Source organism: Triturus cristatus, chromosome 3_2, assembly GCF_964204655.1.
Source record: "Triturus cristatus chromosome 3_2, aTriCri1.1, whole genome shotgun sequence".
In the NCBI taxonomy this organism is placed as follows: domain Eukaryota; kingdom Metazoa; phylum Chordata; class Amphibia; order Caudata; family Salamandridae; genus Triturus; species Triturus cristatus.
The window spans coordinates 1,103,430,843-1,103,456,909 of NC_140584.1; the positions used below are offsets into that span (position 1 = coordinate 1,103,430,843).

Here is a 26,067-nt window from a genome sequence, read left to right on the forward strand (position 1 = left end):
GCGGTTTTCCAATTTTGAAATGCAAACAATGCGATTTCTACATTATGTAAGTCGCAAATTGCTCGATCGAAAATGTCTTTCCTACATACTGAAACACCATTTATCATTTCCTAACGACCAATTTGCACCATTAGGAAATGCAAAATGGCTTTGTACTTATGGCCTCTAGTTGTGTTTCCTTGAAACCTGTATAACCAGCATGTAGAATTCCAGAATGCTCATTGAAGTCATGGGGACTATTAGGATATTCGCTGGGCAACCCATTTGAGGAACGCTGAGTAGGAGTGCATTGTACTGTTGATTGGAACTTGGCTTTTCTGTGTCCCCTGCACCTGCTCCTTTTACCCGCCAACTCTTTCTGTTATAGGAAACAATATTTGGTGCTAGAGGGTCTGCTTTCATCTTTTGGCTAACTATAGCTGTTTAGTCTGTTGTGCCAAGGGCTTTTTAGCAGTGAAGAATATTGTGCCACTGTAATCGTATTGTGTGCACCATTATAACTGTTTGAATTGGCAAAACATCCTTAAATGATTTGGAAATGTCCTCTGCGTCTAATAATGGGATGATTAGGCGAGGTCTGAGATTTTAGTCCTCGCAAGCAGAAGCACCTTGACCGTCTTTGAATGAGGGTGACCATAGAGTAGTGTGCACATGGCAGGAGAGGGAGGCACCCTCGGTGAGCAGTGTGTAAGGCAGGTGCACCCCTTCACTCAGGTAACTCAGAAAAGTGAGGTGTGCTGTGATGCATAGTAATCTAATTGAACATGGAAGGCTGGGAACAATTCACAACAGCTAATCTTAATCTTTGGTCACAGTGAAGAGAAGCAAGCTAGAAGCCGACAGTGTTTTCACAGAGATTTTCACAAGGCCCAAGTTGCACAATAGCAAATTTCATTACCTGTACTGCCGAAGTCAACTTTGAACCTCTGTCATAAATCAAAATGCAGGAGTCTAGCCTGTTCAGCGCTGCTTATTCTATAAAGTGCTGGGTGTGCAGCATGGCGGAATTGATTCTGCTAGTGAAAATAGTGCTTGCTTATTGAAGATAGTATGTTGCAAACATGTGAACGTACAGTAATCACCCCAATAAGTAGCCAGCATAATGATATGCAGAAATAATACGTGCAAAGAAGCTGTTAGTAGGGCCCAGGTAATAGTGGTTTTAATGGAACCCTGCCCATCAAAAAAGTGTTTTTAGTGGATACGTTGCACACTAAATAGCAAGATGGTTTCATCTGTCATGTTTTTAAAACTAATGTCTCCTCCTGTTCTCAACTGAATACTGGTATCATCTACCTCAAAAATTGGGACTCCATTATGTAGTCCCGCTCTGCAAGTTTTATTTTTAGTAGCACACACATGGAATAGCTGGGTGTTCCCTGAAAGAAGCTTGCAACAACACTCAGATGCTTGTGAGAACAAGGTTCATGTAATGTGGTGGAGGATGCTAGGCAAACCCACCAGTGTTAATGTTCTGTGATGGGCGATATGCCATTGTTTAAAATACTAGCATTATCCCTCCTCAATTAAACCGACTATTAGTCATTGATCTCCTGGGAGCAGAATTTTAATTATGTTAAATGTAATAATAGATAATTGGTAATATCCCAATATTAAGATCACAAGGTTGATTGAATCAAAAACAGTCTGGCAAAGACAGACAGTTAAACAAAACGTATCTTTCTGTCTGCGACCAAGCATATCATCATTTTGTGGTTTTCAAAATTGGCTAAATTCCAATGCCTTGCTTTTTTTCCTTCTCTTTTCAAAGAAGCATCACCCCAAAATTACCTTCTGGGACAGGACTGGCTTCCGCTCTAACCAGATAGGTGCATTCCGCACCCTGATCTGATCTTCTCTTTCCTATAAGCTGTTCTGCCACACCTGATTACTGCTGAGTAGTGAGGGAGAGTGGGCACCAGGTATTGTGTTTTTGCACCTTTTTACAGGTAAGTAAGTAAGGGATAGGAGCACTGTTAGACCTGTCAGCCCTTTGGGTGGTCCCTCCTCATCATTATTTATTTTGTCCCACTTTTGCCTCAAACCCTGTTTGAATTTTTTCCTTTTTGGGAACCACCAGACTTTTTCGTGTTGCTGCAGATTCAGGGAGCCATTTTAGCTACCCCTGAAACTTCTGTCTGAGGGCCTGGAGCACAAGATGGTGGCCACCTGTGACATCACCAGCATCCACTGGAACCTACCAGCACCTTCCAGAACATTCCAGGAGATTCCAGAACTCTGTGACAGTTGGAGACCGTTTAGAATGTTGGGAGGATAAGAGAGGCAGTTGGCAGTTGGAGCTGGCAGTTGGCACCTGACTGGTGAAGAGAGAGGAGCACAACAGTGAAGGAGGAAGGAGTGAAGCAGCAGGGGTGGAAACTTGTGCCTGGAGTGGGGTCCATAAACCCACCCTTGATACTTGTCCCTACTGATGGATCCCAGCCTATAGCCCTGTGTGGGAAGAAGACAGAAGAAACTTATCCTAAGGACCTGGACAGCAGGAACAGGCCTTAGAACCAAGAAAACAGCAAGATTCTGACCTGAGAACTGGTTTCCCTGGAGTCGGGCGTCGAGTAGCCTGAAGACCTGGAGCCCGAGGTGGAGAAGCGGCGCTGACTGAAGTAGCAGACGTCGTACCCGGAGCCGCCTGAGGTCGTGAGAGGGCGCCGACGGAGGTCGTGAGGAATACCAGAGGTCGAGGAGGAAGTGAACCGAGGTCGAGCGAGCGGCGTCATCGGAGGAGTGAAGTCCGCCCTCCGGAGTCGTCGGAGACCGAGGTAGAGGAGCACCGGAGGTCGGGAGTGAGGATCGCACTCCGGAGACGCCCGGAACCTGTGTGGAGGAGCACCGGAGGTCGGGGGTGAGGATCGCACCCCGGAGTCGCCGGAAGTCGACATCGAGGCCAGGCCGGCTGACGTCATCGGAGCCGAGAGCGCCATCGGACCGGAGCCGCCCCGAAGTCGACATCGTGGAGAGACTGCCCGACGCCGTCGAACCGGAGGTCGAGATCGAACCGAGGCCACCGACATCGGACCGGAACCGCCTACCGGCGTCGTCAAAGAACTGACATTGTGCCGAGGCCGCCGAGACCGAACCGGAACCGCCTCACGGCGTCGACACGACTCCAGCGGCGTCGGAACATCAGAAAAAGGGCAGTAAGTGGAGTAGAGGGCGCCTAAGGCCCTGTGGAGACCTGAGAGACTGCTCTAAGGGGCTAGGGAGGTGCTGAAACCAACCTGACTGTGCAAGGGGTGAACTGGGACTAACCTAGAGAGGTTGTGTGGAGAGAGAAAGCCAGGGCACTGGTATTCCCCCCTTTGATCTACCTCAGCTTAGGCCTCAGCCTTGTCCCAGCCAGGGAGTAGCCCCCCCTCAAGCCTTCCACAACCCTACAAGCTGTGCCTGGGCCAAATCTGCCCTTAAGAATTGAAGTGTCATCTGATTACATGAGTGTTGCTGTATACTTTTAATTATTTATTGGGGGTACTGTATTTATTGAATTTTTACCTATTTATTGCTGCACTATATTTATAGGTCCACAGGACTTGATGGTGTACAATATTTATTGGTACAGTATTTATTGCCTCAAAGTATTTAATTGTCTGTATATATTGCACTTGTATTTATGCCCTGTTATTTATGATCACCCCTATTTATTTCATCAAACAGCCAATATTTATTTGACCTGCACTAATTGAAACTTGTATATTGTGATTGACCTATTTATTTTTCCAATCAGCAACTAAGAGAAAAAGATAAAGAAAGAATATTTTCATAATTTTTACGGTGTAGAGTCGTTTTTGGAACGGATGCACGCATGGTTATTGTATGGGTATATTGTATGCTTAGCACTGCGCCTGTTTCCTGACCACTCGAGCCAAGCTACCACAGTGTGTCCGGAAGACCACCACCACCCCTTCTAGTGTGGGAGTGGTTTTCCAACATAAATTGGTGTTCAGTGGTGGGATAGAGCTGTGCCTACGCATACTCAACAATAACTGTGGGTAGTCCATAGGCCTACACCGGGAGTTTTCTCAAGAGCGGCCTTCCTAATTGTGGGTTTTTGTTTTTTCCAAATTTACTCTGGTGGTGGGAGGAGGTATTATTAAAGGTACCCCCCTGCATTGTTACTGCACAAAACCTGTCCTCTAACCTGAGTGGGTAAGATGGAGTTTGTACTAGAGAATCTAGAAACGTACACTGTGGCCCAACTCAGGGAGTTTTGCCAGCGGGAGGGGGTGTACTGTCCCCCAGGAGCAAAGAAGGGTGCACTCCAAACCAGCTTAAGGGCTTGGGGGGAGGCACGCCGAGAAAGCAAGGCTGAGGAGGAAGACAGGGATGGAGAGCCTGACCCCGAGGGGGCTGAGATGTACCAACCTGAGGTGGGGAACCTGTCAGCAGGGCCCAGGACACTTTCTAGGAAGGGCAGCACTGTCTCTAGCGGGGGCTTATCCAGCGTGGAGTTAGCAGATCGGAGAGAGAAAAGACAGCTCACATGGGATTTAGCAAAGCTGGAGAAGGAGAAGGAGGAACAGAGGTTGGCTCATGAGACGGAGAAAGAGAGGATGGCTCATGAGATAAGACTGAAAGAGATAGAGCTTCAGATCCTAAGAATTGGAGCACCAACTGTTCCTAATGGTGGCAGCCAAATCCAAGAGTCCACCAGGGAACCCAAACCTTACCTGCCAAAGGACATAGTAGCTAGCTATGGGGCGGGTGACGACATCGCCAAGTGGCTAGCAGCCTATGAGGTCTCGTTGAGGGCCCATGGGGTTCCAGTGAAGTACTGGGGAGGGGGATTGTATAAGTACATGCCTCCAGCTGGTAGGGATGCTTTATTGGCCCTCGAAGAGGATGAGCAGACCCACTACCCCACCATGAAACTGGCGCTCATCAGAAAGTTTGGACTAACACCTGAAAAGTACAGACAGAAGTTCAGGGGTAGTCACAAGCTGGGCACACAGAATTGGGTGGACTTCCTGGACTATGCAAAGAAGGCACTGGAAGGTTGGATTCAGGGCAGTGAAGTAAGGAACTACGAGGAGCTGTTTGACCTAGTACTGAAGGAACACCTACTCGAGAAATGTTTCCCTGAACTGCGGCAACACCTGGTGGATAGCAAGCTGACCAGTCCCCGGAAGCTTGCTGAGGAGGCAGACATTTGGGCTAGTACCCGGGTGTCCACAAGGGGGACTGGAGGGGATACTCAAAAGGCCGGACAGGGCGCCCCCCAGAAGAAAGAGGGAGGGGAAAAGAAAAAGGAGTTCTCCAAAGGCCCCCAAAATAACTTCCAAGGGAAGGGAACAGGATTCACCTCTAAGGCTAACCCACCCAGAAACCCTAATCCTGGCCAGAGTCAGCAGCCAAGGGTTGTCCATTGCTACGAGTGCGGTGGCGTTGGACACTATAAAGGAGATCCGAAGTGTCAGAAACGATCACCCCCTCCCACTGGAGGAAAGCCCCCCGGAGTAGCTAGTGTAGTGCTCGGGGAGGAGATGCCCTTAACTAAGGGAAGGGAGTGGGCGGGTGTCACTCTAGTGTCCCTGGGAGAACGGGAGATGGTTCCTAAGATCCAGGTGCCCGCAAATACCGCAAAGTATGGGCAGTGGATCACCATCAACGGCCAAAGAGGGGAGGCTCTGAGAGACACAGGAGCCAGTATGACTATGGTGCGTAGCCAGCTGGTGTCTCCAGAGCAGGTAATTCCCGATGTACTCCACCCAGCCGCGATGGCTGACGGCAGAACAGGTCACTATCCCGTGGCCGAGGTTCCCTTTGAATGGGGGGGGGTTGCAGGTTCACTTCGAGTTGCCGTAAGCCCTGCCGTGCCAGTCGATTGTCTGCTGGGCAATGACATGGAGCACAACGCTTGGAAGGAGGTGGAATACCGGACTCACACCGAGATGCTGGGTACACCTGACTGGGCCTGTGTTAGCACAAGGTCCGAGACTACCCGAAGAGGGAGTTCATTCCGGCTGGAGCCTGGAACAAAGGCCCAGCCAGCTGCCAGTCAAGGGAAGAACCGAGGACAGGAGGAGCCTGCCTCGGCGTCTCCACCCCGTAGGACGGATAGGCCACCGGAGGTGGTGGGCCAGGAGTCTGCGGAGGGGGACGTTACCAACCTGGAGGACTTACCCATCCCGGCCGAGTGGCACGTGGAGGGAGGCCCGTCCAGGGAGGAATTCTGCCAGGGCCAGAGGGAGTGCCCTACCCTTGAGGGGCTGAGGCGACAGGCCGAAGCCCAGGCAGCAGGGAACGTTGAAGGGAACTACAGTGTTTACTGGGAGGATGGCCTCCTCTACAGTGAACCCAAGGCACCCCTACATGGATCGTCACGAGCCTTGGTAGTTCCTCAACGTTATCGAGCCTTCCTTCTGGAGTTGGCTCACGAGATACCATTGGCAGGACACCTGGGGCAAGACAAGACCTTCGCCCGTCTTGTCCCACACTTTTATTGGCCTCAGATGAAAGTGTCGTCCGATACCTACTGCCGGACATGTGTGTCTTGCCAAGCCAGTGGGAAAACAGGGGTGAAGCTGAAAGCTCCCCTGGAACCACTTCCTGTCGTTAGCACCCCCTTTGAAAGGGTGGGCATCGACATTGTGGGTCCATTAGATCCACCAACTACAGCTGGTCACAGGTTTATCCTGGTTCTGGTGGATCATGCCACACGGTACCCAGAGGCAATACCTCTGAGGACCATAACAGCACCTGTTGTGGCTAGGGCCCTGATGGGAATCTTTACCCGAGTGGGTTTTCCCAAGGAAGTTGTGTCCGACAGGGGGACCAACTTCATGTCAGCATATATGCGGGCAATGTGGAAGGAGTGTGGAGTGACCTACCGGTTCACCACTCCTTACCACCCCCAGACAAATGGTCTAGTGGAAAGGTTTAACAAAACCTTAAAAGGCATGATCAGAAGTCTGCCTGAAAGCCTGCGGAGGAAATGGGACGTCCTCCTACCCTGTTTACTTTTTTCCTACAGGGAAGTGCCACAGAAGGGAGTGGGCTTCAGCCCCTTCGAGCTTCTGTATGGGCACCCTGTACGTGGACCTCTTAACCTGGTGAGAGACGGATGGGAAAGAACTCCCAGAAAGCTCCCCCAGGATGTGGTGAGCTACATGCTGGCCTTCCGGAGCCAAATGGCTAAGTTGTGGAAGCAAGCTTCTGACAACTTGGAAGCCAGCCAAGCAGTAATGAAGGCGTGGTATGACCACAACGCTCACCCGGTGGAGTTGGAGCCTGGCCAGAAGGTGTGGGTGATCGAACCAGGAGAGCTTAGTGCCCTCCAGGATCGCTGGTCAGGACCCTTTGAGGTGTTGGAGAAGAAGGGTAAGGCTACCTACTTGGTGGACCTGAAGACCCCTCGTCAGCCCCTGCGGGTGCTGCATGCCAACCGCCTCAAACCCCACCACGAGAGGCCCAAAGTCATCTTGATGATGGTGACTGACGGAGGAGAGGACGTGGAAAGCGAGCCTCTCCCTGATCTGTTTGCGTCTCAGGAAAAGGATGGGTCGGTGGAGGGAGTGATTCTCTCCCCATCTCTAACTCCTGAACAGCAGGAGGACTGTCGCCAGGCCCTGGGGCAGTACTCTGCGTTGTTCTCCCTTGTCCCGGGTAGGACTCACCTGTGCGTCCATGACGTGGACACAGGAGACAGCCCACCTGTGAAGTCCAAGATCTACCGGATGTCAGACAAGGTGAAGGCCAGCATTCATAGTGAAGTCACTAAGATGCTGGAGCTAGGAGTGATTGAACCTTCTAGCAGCCCCTGGTCCAGTCCGGTGGTGTTAGTACCGAAAGCTGCACCACCGGGTGCCCAACCAGAACTGAGGTTCTGTGTGGACTACCGGGGACTGAATTCAGTAACTAAAACTGATGCACATCCGATCCCTAGGGCGGATGAATTAATTGACCGGCTGGGAGCTGCCCAATATCTAAGTACCTTTGACCTTACCTCTGGGTACTGGCAGATCTCTTTGACTGATGGAGCAAGGGAAAGGTCAGCCTTCTCCACGCCCAATGGCCACTACCAGTTCTGTGTGATGCCCTTTGGGCTCAAGAACGCACCTGCCACGTTTCAGCGCCTGGTAAACCAGATCCTCACCGGGATGGAGAGTTTCTCTGCTGCTTATCTGGATGACATAGCCGTCTTCAGTAACGGCTGGGAGGATCACTTGCGTCACCTGCAAGCTGTTCTCCAGGCCCTGAGACAAGCTGGATTGACGATCAAGGCCAGCAAGTGCCAGATCGGGCAGGGGTCGGTAGTGTACCTTGGACACTTGGTGGGTAGGGGAACGGTGCAACCCCTCCAGGCGAAGATCGAGGCCATCATGGCCTGGGAACCCCCCAAGACACAGACTGAGGTCCGAGCATTTTTGGGCCTCACGGGATACTATCGCCGCTTCGTGAAGGGGTACGGTACCATCGTAGCCCCTCTCACGGAGCTCACGTCCAAGAAACAACCTCGACGGGTAGTCTGGACGGAGGCTTGTCAGCAAGCCTTTGAGAAATTGAAGAAAGCCATGTGCGAGGCCCCGGTCTTAAGGGCCCCAGACTTTTCCAAGAAGTTCATTGTCCAGACAGATGCATCAGAACATGGCATTGGGGCAGTGTTATCGCAACTCAACGAAGAGGGTCTGGATCAACCCGTGGTCTTCCTATCCAGGAGACTACTTCCCAGGGAACAGAAGTGGAGTGCAATAGAGCGTGAAGCCTTTGCAGTGGTATGGGCTCTGAAGAAGTTGCGGCCATACCTGTTTGGCTCGCACTTCCTAGTTCAGACCGACCACCGACCGCTTTGTTGGCTGATGCAAATGAAGGGGGAGAATCCCAAGTTGTTGAGGTGGTCTATTTCCCTACAGGGGATGGACTTTCAGGTGGAACATCGGCCTGGAGTGGACCACGCCAATGCAGACGGTCTCTCAAGGTATTTCCGCCTTAGTGATGAGAACTCCCAAGGGGTTGGGTAGCTCTCCCCACTTTCAGCTGGGGGGGACGCGTGTTAGACCTGTCAGCCCTTTGGGTGGTCCCTCCTCATCATTATTTATTTTGTCCCACTTTTGCCTCAAACCCTGTTTGAATTTTTTCCTTTTTGGGAACCACCAGACTTTTTCGTGTTGCTGCAGATTCAGGGAGCCATTTTAGCTACCCCTGAAACTTCTGTCTGAGGGCCTGGAGCACAAGATGGTGGCCACCTGTGACATCACCAGCATCCACTGGAACCTACCAGCACCTTCCAGAACATTCCAGGAGATTCCAGAGTTCTGTGACAGTTGGAGACCGTTTAGAATGTTGGGAGGATAAGAGAGGCAGTTGGCAGTTGGAGCTGGCAGTTGGCACCTGACTGGTGAAGAGAGAGGAGCACAACAGTGAAGGAGGAAGGAGTGAAGCAGCAGGGGTGGAAACTTGTGCCTGGAGTGGGGTCCATAAACCCACCCTTGATACTTGTCCCTACTGATGGATCCCAGCCTATAGCCCTGTGTGGGAAGAAGACAGAAGAAACTTATCCTAAGGACCTGGACAGCAGGAACAGGCCTTAGAACCAAGAAAACAGCAAGATTCTGACCTGAGAACTGGTTTCCCTGGAGTCGGGCGTCGAGTAGCCTGAAGACCTGGAGCCCGAGGTGGAGAAGCGGCGCTGACTGAAGTAGCAGACGTCGTACCCGGAGCCGCCTGAGGTCGTGAGAGGGCGCCGACGGAGGTCGTGAGGAATACCAGAGGTCGAGGAGGAAGTGAACCGAGGTCGAGCGAGCGGCGTCATCGGAGGAGTGAAGTCCGCCCTCCGGAGTCGTCGGAGACCGAGGTAGAGGAGCACCGGAGGTCGGGAGTGAGGATCGCACTCCGGAGACGCCCGGAACCTGTGTGGAGGAGCACCGGAGGTCGGGGGTGAGGATCGCACCCCGGAGTCGCCGGAAGTCGACATCGAGGCCAGGCCGGCTGACGTCATCGGAGCCGAGAGCGCCATCGGACCAGAGCCGCCCCGAAGTCGACATCGTGGAGAGACTGCCCGACGCCGTCGAACCGGAGGTCGAGATCGAACCGAGGCCACCGACATCGGACCGGAACCGCCTACCGGCGTCGTCAAAGAACTGACATTGTGCCGAGGCCGCCGAGACCGAACCGGAACCGCCTCACGGCGTCGACACGACTCCAGCGGCGTCGGAACATCAGAAAAAGGGCAGTAAGTGGAGTAGAGGGCGCCTAAGGCCCTGTGGAGACCTGAGAGACTGCTCTAAGGGGCTAGGGAGGTGCTGAAACCAACCTGACTGTGCAAGGGGTGAACTGGGACTAACCTAGAGAGGTTGTGTGGAGAGAGAAAGCCAGGGCACTGGTATTCCCCCCTTTGATCTACCTCAGCTTAGGCCTCAGCCTTGTCCCAGCCAGGGAGTAGCCCCCCCTCAAGCCTTCCACAACCCTACAAGCTGTGCCTGGGCCAAATCTGCCCTTAAGAATTGAAGTGTCATCTGATTACATGAGTGTTGCTGTATACTTTTAATTATTTATTGGGGGTACTGTATTTATTGAATTTTTACCTATTTATTGCTGCACTATATTTATAGGTCCACAGGACTTGATGGTGTACAATATTTATTGGTACAGTATTTATTGCCTCAAAGTATTTAATTGTCTGTATATATTGCACTTGTATTTATGCCCTGTTATTTATGATCACCCCTATTTATTTCATCAAACAGCCAATATTTATTTGACCTGCACTAATTGAAACTTGTATATTGTGATTGACCTATTTATTTTTCCAATCAGCAACTAAGAGAAAAAGATAAAGAAAGAATATTTTCATAATTTTTACGGTGTAGAGTCGTTTTTGGAACGGATGCACGCATGGTTATTGTATGGGTATATTGTATGCTTAGCACTGCGCCTGTTTCCTGACCACTCGAGCCAAGCTACCACAGTGTGTCCGGAAGACCACCACCACCCCTTCTAGTGTGGGAGTGGTTTTCCAACACCAATGCCTTGCTTTTTTTCCTTCTCTTTTCAAAGACAAGGAAGCATCACCCCAAAATTACCTTCTGGGACAGGACTGGCTTCCGCTCTAACCAGATAGGTGCATTCCGCACCCTGATCTGATCTTCTCTTTCCTATAAGCTGTTCTGCCACACCTGATTACTGCTGAGTAGTGAGGGAGAGTGGGCACCAGGTATTGTGTTTTTGCACCTTTTTACAGGATGCGGATTGGCCTGATACTTCTACTTGTAATGCGTTATTAGTTAACTCCATCTTATGGGCAGTGGGTTGAATTCTGTGCTCCCATATATAGTGCGGCTAACCCCGTGTATTTGGGAAAAGATTGCTACAAGGACTAGCACCTTTTGCCAGGGAGCTAAACTTCTGGCATGTGCAGCCCTGCCATCACTTAAGCAGAGATATGACGATTGATAAATGGAGGTAGGAAGGTTGCTGTCTACTTTGCGACTTGTATCTTGTTGAAACCGGCATCACCTTTCAGGTTGCACAAGACTGTTTCGGGGTTGGGCCTGTGTAATTCCTATAATGTGCCAAACTAGCCTGTACAGCTAGAGAGCTTTGTATGTATTTCCACAATGACCCACCCACGTTGAATACACTAGCCCACATCCTGCGGCATGGCACATTGATGTACAAAGCCATGAAATCTTATACGACCAGACCCTTACTAAAGGCTAAGTGGGCCTGGGATGCTGACCTGGATGCCCCACTCACTGATAATGAATGGGTGTCAACCTGTGAAATGGGCAAGTGGGTTTCAGGTGGAGCCAGATTTAAATTAATTCACTTTAATTTCCTACATTTTGTCTATTTAACACTGCTTACGTTGAATAAGATTTACCCATCCAGATCTGCAGGCTGTCCGAGATGGAGAGTGGATGGAGCATCATTTCTGTTATTCGCATGGACCTGTTCGGAAGCGAGTGCTTTATTGTTAGCTGAGAGGGGCATAACCATTGTCTGATTAGGAAAATGCCACTTGAGTATTAATATATGTCTGAAGGACAGTCTAGAATGCAAAAAGAGCAATCGATGGACAGAATGCAGAACAATGTCATACATTCACCCCAGTACAGAGATCTGGGCCTAAATCTATCGTTATTTTGCTCACCATGCCATTCCAGTTTAGACCCAGCCATATGCAAATCAGTCTTGACGGTGTGCCCAATGGGAACAGCCCAGCCCGAACTGCCAGGTCAAGTTCTCCCAGGACTGGAAACAAGCATCCTAGGACCGGTTTTGGTGTTTCACCCCTCATCAGCCAAGGTAGCTTAACTCCAGTGGCATGGAGATCTCAATTGATCCATGTTATGTGGAGAAGGAGATTTTTCTAAATCTTCCACTAGATTCAACTTATGTTTGATTCCATTCAACGACAATGTGCGTCCCAAATAATCTACTTCCTGTTCACAGAAATTACATTTCTGTAGGCTAATGGTGAGACCAGCTGCTTCTAGCTTTTTAAGCACTTCCAACAAATTGTCATCATGGTGCTTTTCATCCTTTCCCCATATCAAGACATTGTTTTGGAACACCATCACATTTTTTACATCCCTCAAAATACTTTGCATCACTCTTTGAAATACGGCTGACGCCGAAGCAAGGCCAAATGGCATTCGGATAAACTGAAACGCCCCTTTAGGTGTTATGAAGTACGTTAAACGCTTCGATTCAGGTTGCAAACTCACCTGGTGGTACGCACTAGATAAATCCAGTGTAGTAAAATACCTACCACCAGCAACACTGGACAACATTTCATTTATGCGTGGCAAAGGATGTCTATCCACCCATATACACTCATTTAAGTCTCTCAAGTCTACACGCATGCGGATATTTTCATTAGGTTTGTGTGCGATTACAACCTGACTTAACCCTTCAGATGCTTCTATTGGTTCTATGATCCTTTCTTTGTACAGCCTTTGTAGTTCATCCTTCAATTTTCCTCTCAACGCCATAGGGACATTACGAACTTTGTGCACCTTAGGTGTGGCATCCTTCTTTAACACAATCCGATGCTCAAACTTTTTAAAACATCCTAACTTTTCTTTGAACAAATTCGGAAACTTCTCAACCCATTTATTATTGTTAGAATTCGTTAATAAAACTTGTAGAGGATGATTTGGATCAAGAATGATACCTACGTTTTTCTGTTCTTTCCATCCTAATAAACATTTCCCTGCTTCTACTACATACATTTTTGCTTTGCTATTTTTCCCTTTAAACTGCAACATAACATTAAAATATCCCAACACAGGTAATTTCATTCTGCAATAGTCCTGAGGCTCAACATCAGTTGGGGTCAATTTTACAACTCCTAACTCTCCCCACTTCTGCTGGTCTATCAATGTGAAAGGGGAACAAGAGTCTTCCCACATATGTACATCAACGTTATTTATAGAAATAATAAACTTAGGGGGCACATATACATCCATTAGTTTTTTGTCTGAACTGACAATATTTCCCACCACCATCACTTCCAAATCTGTATCACTCTCGCCCTGTGCATCGCTTGTGGAGTGAGATATGGTGGTGTTGTCTATCGCGTTTACAGATTTCTTTTGTTTGTGTTTCTGTTTCACAAAGTCTCGAAAAATTGCCTATTTTTCTGTATTTGTAACAACGGCTCTTAGAAGCAGGACAATGACTGGCTTCAGCAGTGTGTCTATTACTACCACACCTATAGCATACTCTTTTAAAACCCCCTTCTTGCTTCACGATAGGGTTTTTGTTATCTTCACAGTCAACCTTTGCAGTTTTCTTGGTAGAATTCAACACGCAAACTTTGTTTTGATTTACCTCACTTTTTGGTTTAATATCAGCTAATTCCTTTACACATTGAGAGGTATTTTCAATACGCCTTGCAATCTCTATCGACTTATCTAGCGTGGGATCTTTTAAATCCAACAATTTCTCTTGCATCTTCACATTATTAGTTGATCCCTAATAATCTCATCCCTTAGCTCCTTAAACCTAGAGGTTACTGCTAAACTCCCCAAAGCAGCTACATATTGCTCAATCTTTTCATCTTGTTTTTGTGAACGTGAGAAGAACTTATGGCTCTCTACTACTATGCTCAACTACTTTCCAAAATTGTCAGCATAATGCCGACATAGCATTCTATACACATCATCCTCATCATAATCTGATTCTGCATCAACATTTCTTACCCTTGGCTGGAAATTTGGTAAGTGTTTTAAACTCTCCTACCCTGTACTCCAAGAGTTTTAATATAGCTAATTTCCTTTTTGCTATAAACACATCCCCCTCCAATGGCTTCCAAATATGTTACGATTGCAGAAAGATGAAATTCACAGCAACAATAAAATCAAAACAAACAATGTGATGATCAACTGACAGTCTCCGACGATCAACACCACACCAATTGATTGCCAATAATAGCGTCTGAGTCTATGCTATTATTTCCGTTGCTCAGATAAATGAAACACTGAAGTCTATGCCTGAGCTCCAATACAGTGTGCTACTTCCCACTCACTGTATGCTCATGCGTTCCCAACACCTTCACAGCACCGCTCTAAACCGCTCCGTGAGTCTCGGAAAAAACAAAATGAACCGCGCTGAATCCAAAATGGCGGCTCACAATGTTTATCCGCAGCTAGACAACCACGTCACGACGCTGATTGTGACGTTATCAGCATCAATTATCCAGGCAACGCTGCGCAGATCGTGTAGACTTCACACGTGAAACACGTGATCACTAAGATGCATATTGTCCGACGTATCGTCCAGTGGCAGTGAATAGAGAGAACCCCAAGTCACGATGAGTTCGGAGCAGCAAACAGAAGTTCTCGTGTACGGTCCAAGCTGGAAGAAACAGGTAGGGTTACCTTCACCAGATGGCGATGAGCAGGTGGTATGGAACTGGAACACCCACGACCCTACACGCTTGATATATGACGATGCGAAAATTGGTCATAGGCTCATTCTCGCTCTCTACCTTGTTGCCAGGTTGCAAGGAAACTACAAGCGGGTATTTACTTTCAAAATGCAACTGCTCTAGAAAATCGTCGTGCACCACCTTATGCAATCACGTATTGCATTTCTGTTGCATTTTGTTAGCATTGTTTATTTTGTCAAAGTTCAATTTATTTTCAGTTAAAAAGAGGAGATGTGTTATGTTTTCATTTAATCTGTCGTCTCAGTGCTTCTCTTTCATCTCATAGCAACAAGGTTCTACTGCTGGAATCTGGATTGAGGAGTCCAGCAGTGAAGCTTGGCTGAGGAGCTGAGAGGATGGTCTCTGGGGGTCGTTGTACTTATCTACAATAAATCTTCTTCAATCAAGACTGTGTCCTGTGATCTTAAAAGGATTTAACCCAGATCTCTTGACTGGGAGTGACTGTTTTAATTTGTTCTGCTTTTCATCCATCTGCTCTGTGTCTTTTGCTTCCTTGTCCTAGGTGTGCCACGTATGCCCAGACATGGGTCCCAAGCTCACTGTGCCACTGGATTCACTCTATCCTGGCTGATGAGGGGTGAAACCCCGAAACCAGTCCTAAGATGCTTGTTTCCGATCCAGGGAGGACCTGGCTTGGCAGTTCGGGCTGGACTGTTCCCATGAGGCACAGTGTCAAGTCTGATTTGCATATGGCCAGGTCTAAACTGGGGTGGCATGGTGAGCAAAAGAATGATGGATTTAACCCAGATCTCTTGACTGGGGGTGAATAGTTTTATTTGTTCTGCATTTCATCCATCAACTGTGTGCCTTTTGGACAGTCTAGAATGGGCATAGCGGAAGGGACAATCATCAGAATGTATAGGAGAGATGGCAAAGTTGTAGATTGTCTGGCATTTTGGGCAGCTGCCACGGCAACACTTGCTTAGACGTTGCACGGTGCAGTACAGGTGTAGACCCCTGAATCAGAGTAAACCTTTGGTTTGGTATTAGTGAGCTGTTCACCTACACGGTGATATCCCATAAATTCTTACTTGTGTTATGATAATTGAAATAATTGAAGGGGGGAAGAAGAGAGGTCCCTTGTTGGGCAACTGAATAGCATGCATTGTGTGTCTGTCTGTGTTCTTGAAAACCTGCATAAATAAAGAAGTTAAAATAAAACTCTGGCTGATGGAGGGAGTGAGGCGAAATTGGGGCTCATGAAAGTATGCGAAACTACTCAGACGTGTGGGGGGAAAAAAATCTATCCCTGGTAGACCAGATGACTATGCAGTCCGAGCAGTAAAGAAAGATTGAGGATCTAGAATGTTCTAAGAAATAGAAATAATTCGGTTTTTATTATTTTTTTAGTCCATCTGAATACCAGATATGAAGGCTAAATTGATTGTTCACGGTTACGTTTGACCACTGCCATGCACATAAATCTGCAATGCTTTATTTTACTTCACTTGCACTTAATCCTTAGGAATTTAAAGCCATATTAGTTATCCTGGTTACAGTTGGCTACCTTTCTGGTTTTTTTTTTGTGTTCAAATGTGATTTTATTGTGTGAAAAATCTTCTACTCCTTTTTCTATCAACCTAAAAAGTTGGTACTATTTGATTTGAATTTTCCACCCATATATGAATATTTGAAACTAGTTATCTATAGAAAGAATTGCAGTGAACCACACAGGTGCTCTAGTTAAACCAATTGGTGTTCCTGTTCTGGTTGTAGCATTCAGTTGCAAATCGGTGTGAGGAATTTGTTTTCTCAATAGGTGTGTAAAAAGTAAAATGTTTTGCACGTTGTGGAAAGTATCTAATGGCTTTTGTTTTATTTTATTTAGCTCCAGTTTAATAGGAATGTACCTACTCTTCCCTCAAATATGGCCGTCCGATATTCCATCCCCAATCCAATTGTTATAGAAAAGCTGAGGCGGTCTAATGATCACACAAGGGATGATATTGATGGTGTTGGCAGGAGTTCCAACAATTCAACCCCTTTCTCAGTTGTATCTGAGGAGAATCTTAATCTTGCAATTAAGCTGGCAAAAAGGGACATCAAACGTAGGAATTTGGAGGAAAATTTGGCTAAAGAGGATCAGAATAAATCACACAGTAAAGCACTGGAGCAGAGCAAGAAAGAAACCTGCGAAAATGTCAATGCTGGGAATAAATCAAAGACCTATGTTCGCTTTAAACGTGGGGAGCATGCCAAACAAGCAGCCAAGGCAGAGATTACCAGCTCCGGTGCCAGAGTGTATGTTTACACCCCAGATCGAGCCAATGTACAACAACTGATTTTAGATTCACCACCAACCCATGATCCAGGGCCAGGCCCAAAGGCAAACCCCAAATCTCAGGCCGATAAAAGCGTGCAGGAAGTTCGACGGCTGCAAAAAGAATTAAGCAAGTACATCCATAAAATTGAAGAACTAGCCAAAAAAGGTAAATCAATCCATACTTATGTCTGTGTAATCATATCCACTCCTTTTTCTGAAAAATGCATGTTTGGCTTAATTTTAAAGTTTGCTGTTAGACATTTTATTGAATCAAAACACACACGTGTTTTATATGACTCTAGCTAGGCCCATGGTTTTATTGTAATGAAGACCACAGGGTTATGTCCATAAACCTTCAGCCATGTAACCATGATTTTAGTTAACTGATGCTAATTAGTGCGGCAGTCAAAAGGGTGTCATTCGTTGGCGACCAACGACTGCCTTAGAATACATCTGATGGAAAGCAGTAGGAGAACGTGAGAACATAGTGCTTCCTATGTGTACTTTAAAAAAATATATTTGAGATGTTTCTGGGTAAAATAAGTAAATTTGTCTATAAGGAAAGTAATTCTGTATAATCGAAACTGCACACTCAATCTGTTTTTTGAGTACATTCACAGATCATGCAAAGTAGATGGACTAAATCCCTATACAATTGATTATAGTTTATCAAAATGGCCAATGCTTTTTGCATAGGTGATTGATAGAAGTTTGTAAATGGTTCATGAAAATTCAGAATACACTATGAAAGACCGAACCGCAGTTGTCTGGGGAAGGAGCTTCTGGTGTTTTAGGAAGTCCATCGCTTGGTAGACTGGGTTTGCCTGGCTTGCAACAGAAATAGGTTACTGCTTTGGGAAAATATGTTCACTGATAATAGTACATGGCATTCCGTGTTTGCGTGTTAAGTGTATGAATGCCTGGCATTCTAGAAAGGGTATGCATGTATTGTTAGTATGACTGCAAGGAACAGTGGGATCCATTTTGGGTGGTCCCTGTTTTAGCATGGTACAAAAAAAAATGATTAATTCCTTCCCCAGAAGAAGTGTACTGCCTGTCTTATTGTTACTGGAGAGTAGAGACTCAGAGAGTGAGTGAAAATGGAGTCGGGGCTACCTTTAGAAATTTTATTAGGGCCTTTTAGTTGGGAAATGCTGATTAGTCTTTCCTGAGCACTGCCATTTGGTGGATGGTAGAGAAGTTGGGCAAGTAATCAGGCTTTGCTGTTTAGAGTTGGGGAATTTTTAAGACCAGACCTGCCCTTTTTAGCTTTTAGGCCCCTGATTGCTACTCCACGAAAAGTCTTGTGTCAACCCATTTATGACTCCATTTGCCCAGGAAGTGAGGATACTAGCATATATACCGTGCTGTTGAGTGTGGCGCTGGCCGTTTCTTTTTAGGTCAAGCCTAAGGGCACCGCACATGTGCTGCTCGCTCTGCTAGGCATGCTGTATTAGGGTATGCTCTGGAAGCCCCTCATACTCTCCTCCCATATTTGTCATCGGCTTTGTGTCTTTGTCTTTCTTAAATCCTTGCTTCTGATTCGTAAGTAGGCTTTTTAGTCCCCCCTTGGTACCGCCTTGTCTGCATCTGTTACTGCCCATAACGACTGGCCCTTTTACTTCGGTTGTTACATGGGATGCTTTATTTAGTCTGTGAGCACTATTTTCTTTAATTATTAATGTGGGACAATGGCGGTGTTTGGATTTGCAGCGCGCCCACACAGCACTTGCGGGACAATGGCAGGCGCTACTTGTATACAGAGCACACAAATACTTTCACTTTAATACTGGCTGCCACCCCCACCCCACACACAGCACTGGCGGGACAATAGTGGGCGCTACTTGTATATGCGCTTTCATTTTAGAAATGTGTGACGCCCCACACACTTGTGGGATGCCAGCTTTGGCAATGGAGGAGCAGAAAGCATCTCTGTTGCTGGTGTGGGTGCTGCTTGCTGCCAGCCTGGGTGTTGGACGTCCTTAAATTGCTTCGTTTATTTTCATACCCAACCTCTGCGAGACGGCCGTTTTCCTTCCTGGAACTTTGTTCGGTCTCGCAGAGCCAGCGCATGCGCTACTCGGAGAGACATATAGTAGGGGCTTTAAAAAGTGCTACCACAAGCTGCTTTGGCTGGCCTAGCGCTTGCGTGCATGTGCGGGTGATTGCGTGCAGCCGCCATCTGCCTTTCTTATCTACGAGCCGTCATGGCTCGTTAAGTGCTTTCGCGTGCCAATGCTTGTTTTAAGAATGCAAAAACAACAATTGATGGACAGAATGCAGAACAATGCCATACATTCACCCCAGTACAGAGATCTGGGCCTAAATCCATCGTTTTTTTGCTCACCATGCCGTTCCAGTTTGAACCCAGCCATAAGCAAATCAGTCTTGACCCTGTGCCTCATGGGAACAGTCAAGCCCGAACTGCCAAGCCAGGTCCTGCCTGGACTGGAAACTAGCATCCTAAGACCGGTTTCGGGGTTTCACCCCTCTTCAGCCAGCATAGCTTGATTCCAGTGGCATGGAGAGCAAGGGACCCACGTCTGGGCATACCCTTCCCACTCGGGGCGACAAATGCAAAAACAACAATTGATGGACAGAATGCAGAACAATGTCATACATTCACCCCAGTACAGAGATCTGGGCCTAAATCCATCGTTTTTTTGCTCACCATGCCGTTCCAGTTTGATGACGGCTGATAGCCAGAAACCGGTCCTAGGATGCTTGATTCCGGTCCAGGGAAGACATGGCTTGGCAGTTCGGGCTGGACTGTTCCCATGAGGCACAGGGTCAAGACTGATTTGCATATGGCCATGTCTAAACTGGGGTGGCGTAGTGGGCAAAAGAACGATGGATTTAACCCAGATCTCTTGACTGGGGGAGAATGTCTGCATTGTCAGCATTCCGTCCATCATTTGTTTGTTGTAACGCTTTTCGCCCTAAGTGGGATGGGTATTCCCAGACGTGGGACCCGTGCTCACTACGCCACTGGAGTCAAGCTATCCTGGCTGATGACGGCTGATAGCCAGAAACCGGTCCTAGGATGCTTGATTCCGGTCCAGGGAAGACATGGCTTGGCAGTTCGGGCTGGACTGTTCCCATGAGGCACAGGGTCAAGACTGATTTGCATATGGCCATGTCTAAACTGGGGTGGCGTAGTGGGCAAAAGAACGATGGATTTAACCCAGATCTCTTGACTGGGGGAGAATGTATGCATTGTCAGCATTCCGTCCATCATTTGTTTGTTGTAACAAAACCTTCTCAGGCACACCAAATACTTTCTTTCCTAAATTGCGCAATCAAGTCCCTTAATTCCAGCAAATAATAAGCTTGCCCCATTTTGGACAAATGAACCCCATCGTCCCTGAAAAGATAGCCTTCCGAGCTCCGTATGTTAGAATGAGCCACAACCTTCACACCATTGACCTCATAGTACAGTCGCATTGCTCGATTAACCTTCCGCCGCGCTTTCTCCATCGCCGCATGGTTACGTGCTCCTCTCCAATGCAGCCTCGTGATGAATTCCGTCCATACTACCTGGGTGCCCTCTCAAGAAGCCGTGAGGACCTCCAGATCATGTTGCATCAACTTTATTAGAGTCAACCCAGATAAGCTGACTAGATCGTTTTCCCCCAAATGGATAATAAGCAGATTCGGTGGACCCCCCCATGAACACATCCTGGCCAAAAATGGGAACAAACTCCCCCCAGCGCATACCCCCTTTTCCCTGCCATACCACCTCATGGCTAGCACTGTGAAGTCCAAGCGATCTCCCACAAATCTGTTGCTCGGCATACACCGCGGCCCATTTTACGAAGGAATGTCCTATTATCCATGTGGTCTGTTTCCAATTTACACGCTTACCTAGGTAGAAAAACAAAAATTAACCAGGCAACAGAGGAAAAAACTAGCAAATTATTTCCGAACATATTTTTCACAACATTTGGACTTCCATCTCCCAATACGCCGGATGTCTGCCCAGGACCACCCCAAGCGAGCCGCCTCTGTGGCAGCCCCAATGCGGAAAGAGTGCGTGCCAAAACAAAAAGGATTCTCACCCAAACGATAAAGCACTCGTCTCATTACCGCCAACAACTGCGCAACTGAGACTGGACGCCCCTGGGCATGGCAAAAAATTGTTCCTGGAGAAAAGAAACTAGAAGCTTTGAACACCTCCCATTCCTTGACAGGGCAGCATTGGCCCACCCCACTCCTGTTTAAGAAAATCCATTTCCCCCCGCCTAACTGATCTGTTTTTGAAACCCGCAACCAAATGCGTAACCGGTGATCTTCCAAAAAAACCTCCGCACTCTGAATACCTGCCCTATGAACCGAACCCAAGAGCTCAGATGCTCTGAAAGCCCCAAAGAACAACCAAAGAAAACATAACCTAAATAGTCCACATTCAGACTCATCGTAACAGCAAAGGGGGAGCTCCAAAAGCATTCAAATGCTCAATGTCTCAAATGACTCAAATGTCACCGCCCGCTTCAACAGCTTAGCCCCCGCCTGCACCCTACTTAAACCTTTAAGGACCCTCCTGACCAGTACCCCCGTCACCGGATCCCTCCCCCACCTCAACTGCCCGTAAAAAGAAATTCCTGCCAATTTACCAGAAATGGTAGTGTGGGAAAGACCTTTGTCTATCAGGTGCAAAACAAAACCCAATAACTGTTGTTCATCATTCAACCTCCTCCTATGCTCAGCACACGGTTTACCATAGCATAAGAACTCGCTCCAGGCTTGCTGATAGCTCCGTCTCATAGATGCCGCTACAGAGTTTTCTACCAAGGCGACAATTCTCAGTCCCCCCACTCCCAAACACACTGTGGGATTTGGGTCTTGTTGGGTGCTGCCCCAGGTGCCAGCCTGCAAAATTTGTCCCACTGCAAACGAGACAGAGAGTCTGCTATACCGTTATGCAATCCTGGAATGTGCCTTGCCTTAAAAACAATGTTAAACTGTAAACATTTGAGCATAAAGGCACGCAATAAACGTAAAACTCTCACATCTCTAGCCTTCTGTTTATTGATCAAGTCAACTACAGCTAGATTGTCAACATTAAACAGCACTGAGTGATTTTGAAACTCCGCACCCCAAACATACAAAGCAACCAAAAGAGGGAAGAACTCAAAAAAGGCGATACTGCGACCCTGCAACAGCCACTGACTTGGCCAACTCTCAGCGCACCAATGCACTTCCCAGAATATGCCAAAGCCTTTTCCTCCAGACACATCCGAGTAAATCTGAACGTCCCAAATCATCTCTTCGTCCGCAAAAAACAAAGACACTCCATTGAAGTCTGCCAGAAAAGTCAACCAGATGGACAAATCCGCCCTAATCGCCGCAGAAATACGCACTCTATGATGAGGGAGAATTGCCCCAGACATAGCCAACCCAAGCCTCCTACAGAAAGTTCTCCCAGCCCGGACCACCCTACACAGAAAGTTGAGGTATCCTAGCAGTTTTTGCACCTTCTGGAGCTCCAATTTGCGCTCTCCCATCACAGAGGACAAGAATGCCGAAATCTCCTGCACTTTCTCAGACGGCAACCGAGCTACCATTGCCACCGTGTCAATCTCAATGCCCAGAAACACTAATGTCGTGCTAGGCCCCTCTGTTTTATCCAACGCCAATGGCACCCCCAACTCCTGAGCCATTAGCTGGAAAGAATGCAAAGCCCAATGACACTGACCTGTGTTCTGCTCACCAATAAACAAAAAATCATCCAAATAGTGACAAATGAGGGCATGACCCGTAACATAAGTAAAGCGACACTGCAAAAACGTGCTGAAAGTTTCAAAAAGGGCACACAATATAGCGCACCCCATGGGCAGCACTTTATCCACATAGAAAGCCCCTTGCACCTGCATACCCAAAAGCTCAAAATCAGACGGATGAATGGGGAGCAAACGAAATGCCGATTGGATATCGCTCTTAGCCAATTGCGCAGCGTGCCCTGCCGATCTAACCAAACGCAGAGCATCATCCACAGAAGCGTATGAAACGCAAGAGTCAACCGGCGATATAAAATCGTTAATGGAGGAACCCACAGGCCATGACAAATGATGTATCAAACGGAACTCCCCCTCTTTCTTTTTAGGAACAACCCCCAGAGGGGAGACAATCAAATTGGGCAGTGGACATTGCACAAAGGGACCAGAAACTCTACCCGCCCCCACTTCAGCCTGTGACTTCCGCTGAACCACCTGAGGGAACTCCTTTGCCGACTTCAAGTTATCAGCCCATCTACTTTGCCGTGGACCCTGGTAGCCAATCTTGAAACCATCCTTGAAACCCCAAAAAAGCCTGTTGGCAGCCTCCACATCCAGATAGGCCTCCAGCCAGCGCCCCAAAACCTCTAGCCTAATTGGGGTAGGAGCCCTTTGCTGCAAATTGCAAGACCTGCCCTCTTCCCCGCTGCCCTCTGCCCTGCTCACCAAACCTCTGACCCGCAAAACATTGTGTGAGGGGATGTTTGCCTCCACATTGAGAGCACTCATGCTTGTACCGTCAAAACTGCCTACTGCAGAAGCCCCTGTTGAAATTCCAACAATCCCCAAAATTGGTCGACTGACCCCTGCCTCCAAACCCCGCCCCGAACTGGACGGGACGAGATTGAAAGGGGCGATAAGCAACCGGTAACCCACTAGCAGTATGAGTAGTAGCAGGGGGCTGCGAAGACGCTATCCATTGCAACCACAGCTCGGAATCCACATCACCCCAAGGCCTGTCAGGGGCCACACTCAACCTAGCTCTGAATTCCTCATCGTAGGACAACCAGGCATAACCCCCAAAATAACTCTGAGCCTTCCTTATAATGTCCATATATTTAAACAAGGCAACCACCCTATCTGGATATTTCTCACAGTAGATGGAAGCATAAATAAGAAAGGCAGAAGTCCAATTCTCAATACTTTTGGGGACCCTAGGACGTCTGGCCAACTCCCACTCCTCCTCCTTAGACCCTTCTTTGACCTGGATCTCACGGTGTAATAATTTAAAAACGTCAACAAACTCATGCCGCCAGATTCTGCTTTTAGTCCTATCAGATAAATGGGAACCCAAGGGCATAGCAATCCCCATATACGGCAATTTTTGTGAATATTCTTATCCTCCTCCATGGCCACCGAGACCTCCTGCCCCTGACAGCTGTTGTGGGAACATCCAGAACTGTGTCACCCCCCCGCCCCTCCCCCTCCTCCCCCGGACCACCCCCAGCAAAGAACCCTTTTGTACCGCCCCAACAGGCACCTTAACCCCCAAAGTCTCCTCCCCCCCCCCCCACACCAATGGACCTGGTCAACTTCTGAGGGTAACCCCCTTGTTGCCAAACTGACCACCAACCCACCGTACCTGTAGGCAACGGAGCTGCACTTGAAGTGGCGACTTGACCAACCTCTTGAGGGCGAATGACAGTTGCAGGATCCCGCACCTTTGCATGGTCCGCACTAGACGTCTGCAAAAAACAAAGCACACTGTGTTGCCCCGTCAAACCCCTCATATCCTTCACAGATTGCATGAAATGCTCCCCACCAACACCATCCCCATCCCTCAATTCCCCTTCCTCCAAATCTTCACTTTCAAGGTCCAAAAACAAATCATCAAATCATCCCCATCCCTCAATTCCCCTTCCTTCAAATCTTCACTTTCAAGGTCCAAAAACAAATCATCACCCGAAGGTGCCCCACTGCCCCCAGACATAGCCAAAGCACCCTGTCCCCCAGAAATCAATGACCCCTTACCCCGTGTCATAATTGAAGGGTGGCCCGTATGGGAAAGGAAATCCGCTCCAGATCTCCCTCCCTCAATGGGCCCCCCAACGGAGCCGCAGAAAGCTCCATCCGCAGTTTGCGCTTTCCGGCCGCACTCCGTTTGGAGAAAACCGGAGGGTTGTCCAGCAAGTCCCTCAAACCGCCCTGGACCTGTTCGCCCGACCTGCCCCTGAAGCTGCCACCTTGTGCCCGGAAAGCTGCACCATCAGCACCCACCCATAACCAATGACCCGCCCGGGGCTCCAGTACCAACTCCGATGAAAACCCACTCGTGCTCTGTCCCTGGGACCCCAGCCCTCCCGCGGGGCCGGCGCACTGCGTAACTGCTGAACCCTTGACCAAGTTGTGTGCTACAAAAGGGCCCACAGCGCATCCTTGCTTAGGCCTTGGAGCCCGCCGCACTGCCCCCACCTGCGCCTGACCAGGACCCAACGCATCGTGTGCTAAAGGGGCTGTGCTTAGCAGAACAGCACCGTGGCCAAAACTGCCTCCATCATGTGGCATCCGCTCTGCCTGCCCCCCCAACTGTGACTCCCCAGGAAAAGCAGGTGAGACAACTCCAGGTAAAGGCGGTGCTGGGCTCAAGACATAATTCTGCCCAATGACCTGCACCAATTTCCCACAGTCTTGGAACACAAAACCAGCTGGGGCACTTGCTGGTGACAGCTCGCACACATCTTCTATATTAGAAGCAGCCCCCACACTCCTTGCCCTCCTCCCTCCCCTGCAACCTGTCTTCGATAAAACCGGGCGGCTGCCTGAAATGCCCCCCCGCAGCCCAGCAGAAACCAGGGAACGCCCCCTCCTTCCACCCACCTTAGCGCGCCGCCCACCCACTGCAAAACGGGTGGGCGCACGTACCTGTTCCCCTCCAGGGGCCACTGCACCAGAGCCCGACTGCTCCACAGCGCCAGCACTCCCAACCTGCTGCGACCCCACCGACACCTCTTCCGTGTCCTCCATGCTAACGACCTGCTCCGGTGACAGGCACGCCTCCACCGCTCGCTGCACACCTCTCGCTGCCTTCCGCGGTGCTCGGGCCAGTCCAACCCACGCCTGGCCAGGAACTCCCGGTTGAAGCAAATCGCTTCTACCAGCCGTGCAAAGGACGCGGACGGCCT

At 48.6% G+C, this 26,067-nt stretch overlaps 1 protein-coding gene across 4 annotated transcripts in view; it reads left to right on the forward strand.

The window, feature by feature from the left end:
• Nucleotides 1-26,067, forward strand: part of KIAA0753 (KIAA0753 ortholog) — a 359,680-nt gene that overhangs the window by 14,934 nt on the left and 318,679 nt on the right. For all 4 annotated transcript variants that reach the window (XM_085649901.1, XM_085649900.1, XM_085649899.1 and 1 more), the window contains exon 3: nucleotides 16,737-17,337. In XM_085649901.1, coding sequence (XP_085506027.1) covers nucleotides 16,737-17,337 — 601 coding nt within the window. The remainder of the gene's footprint in view (nucleotides 1-16,736; nucleotides 17,338-26,067) is intronic.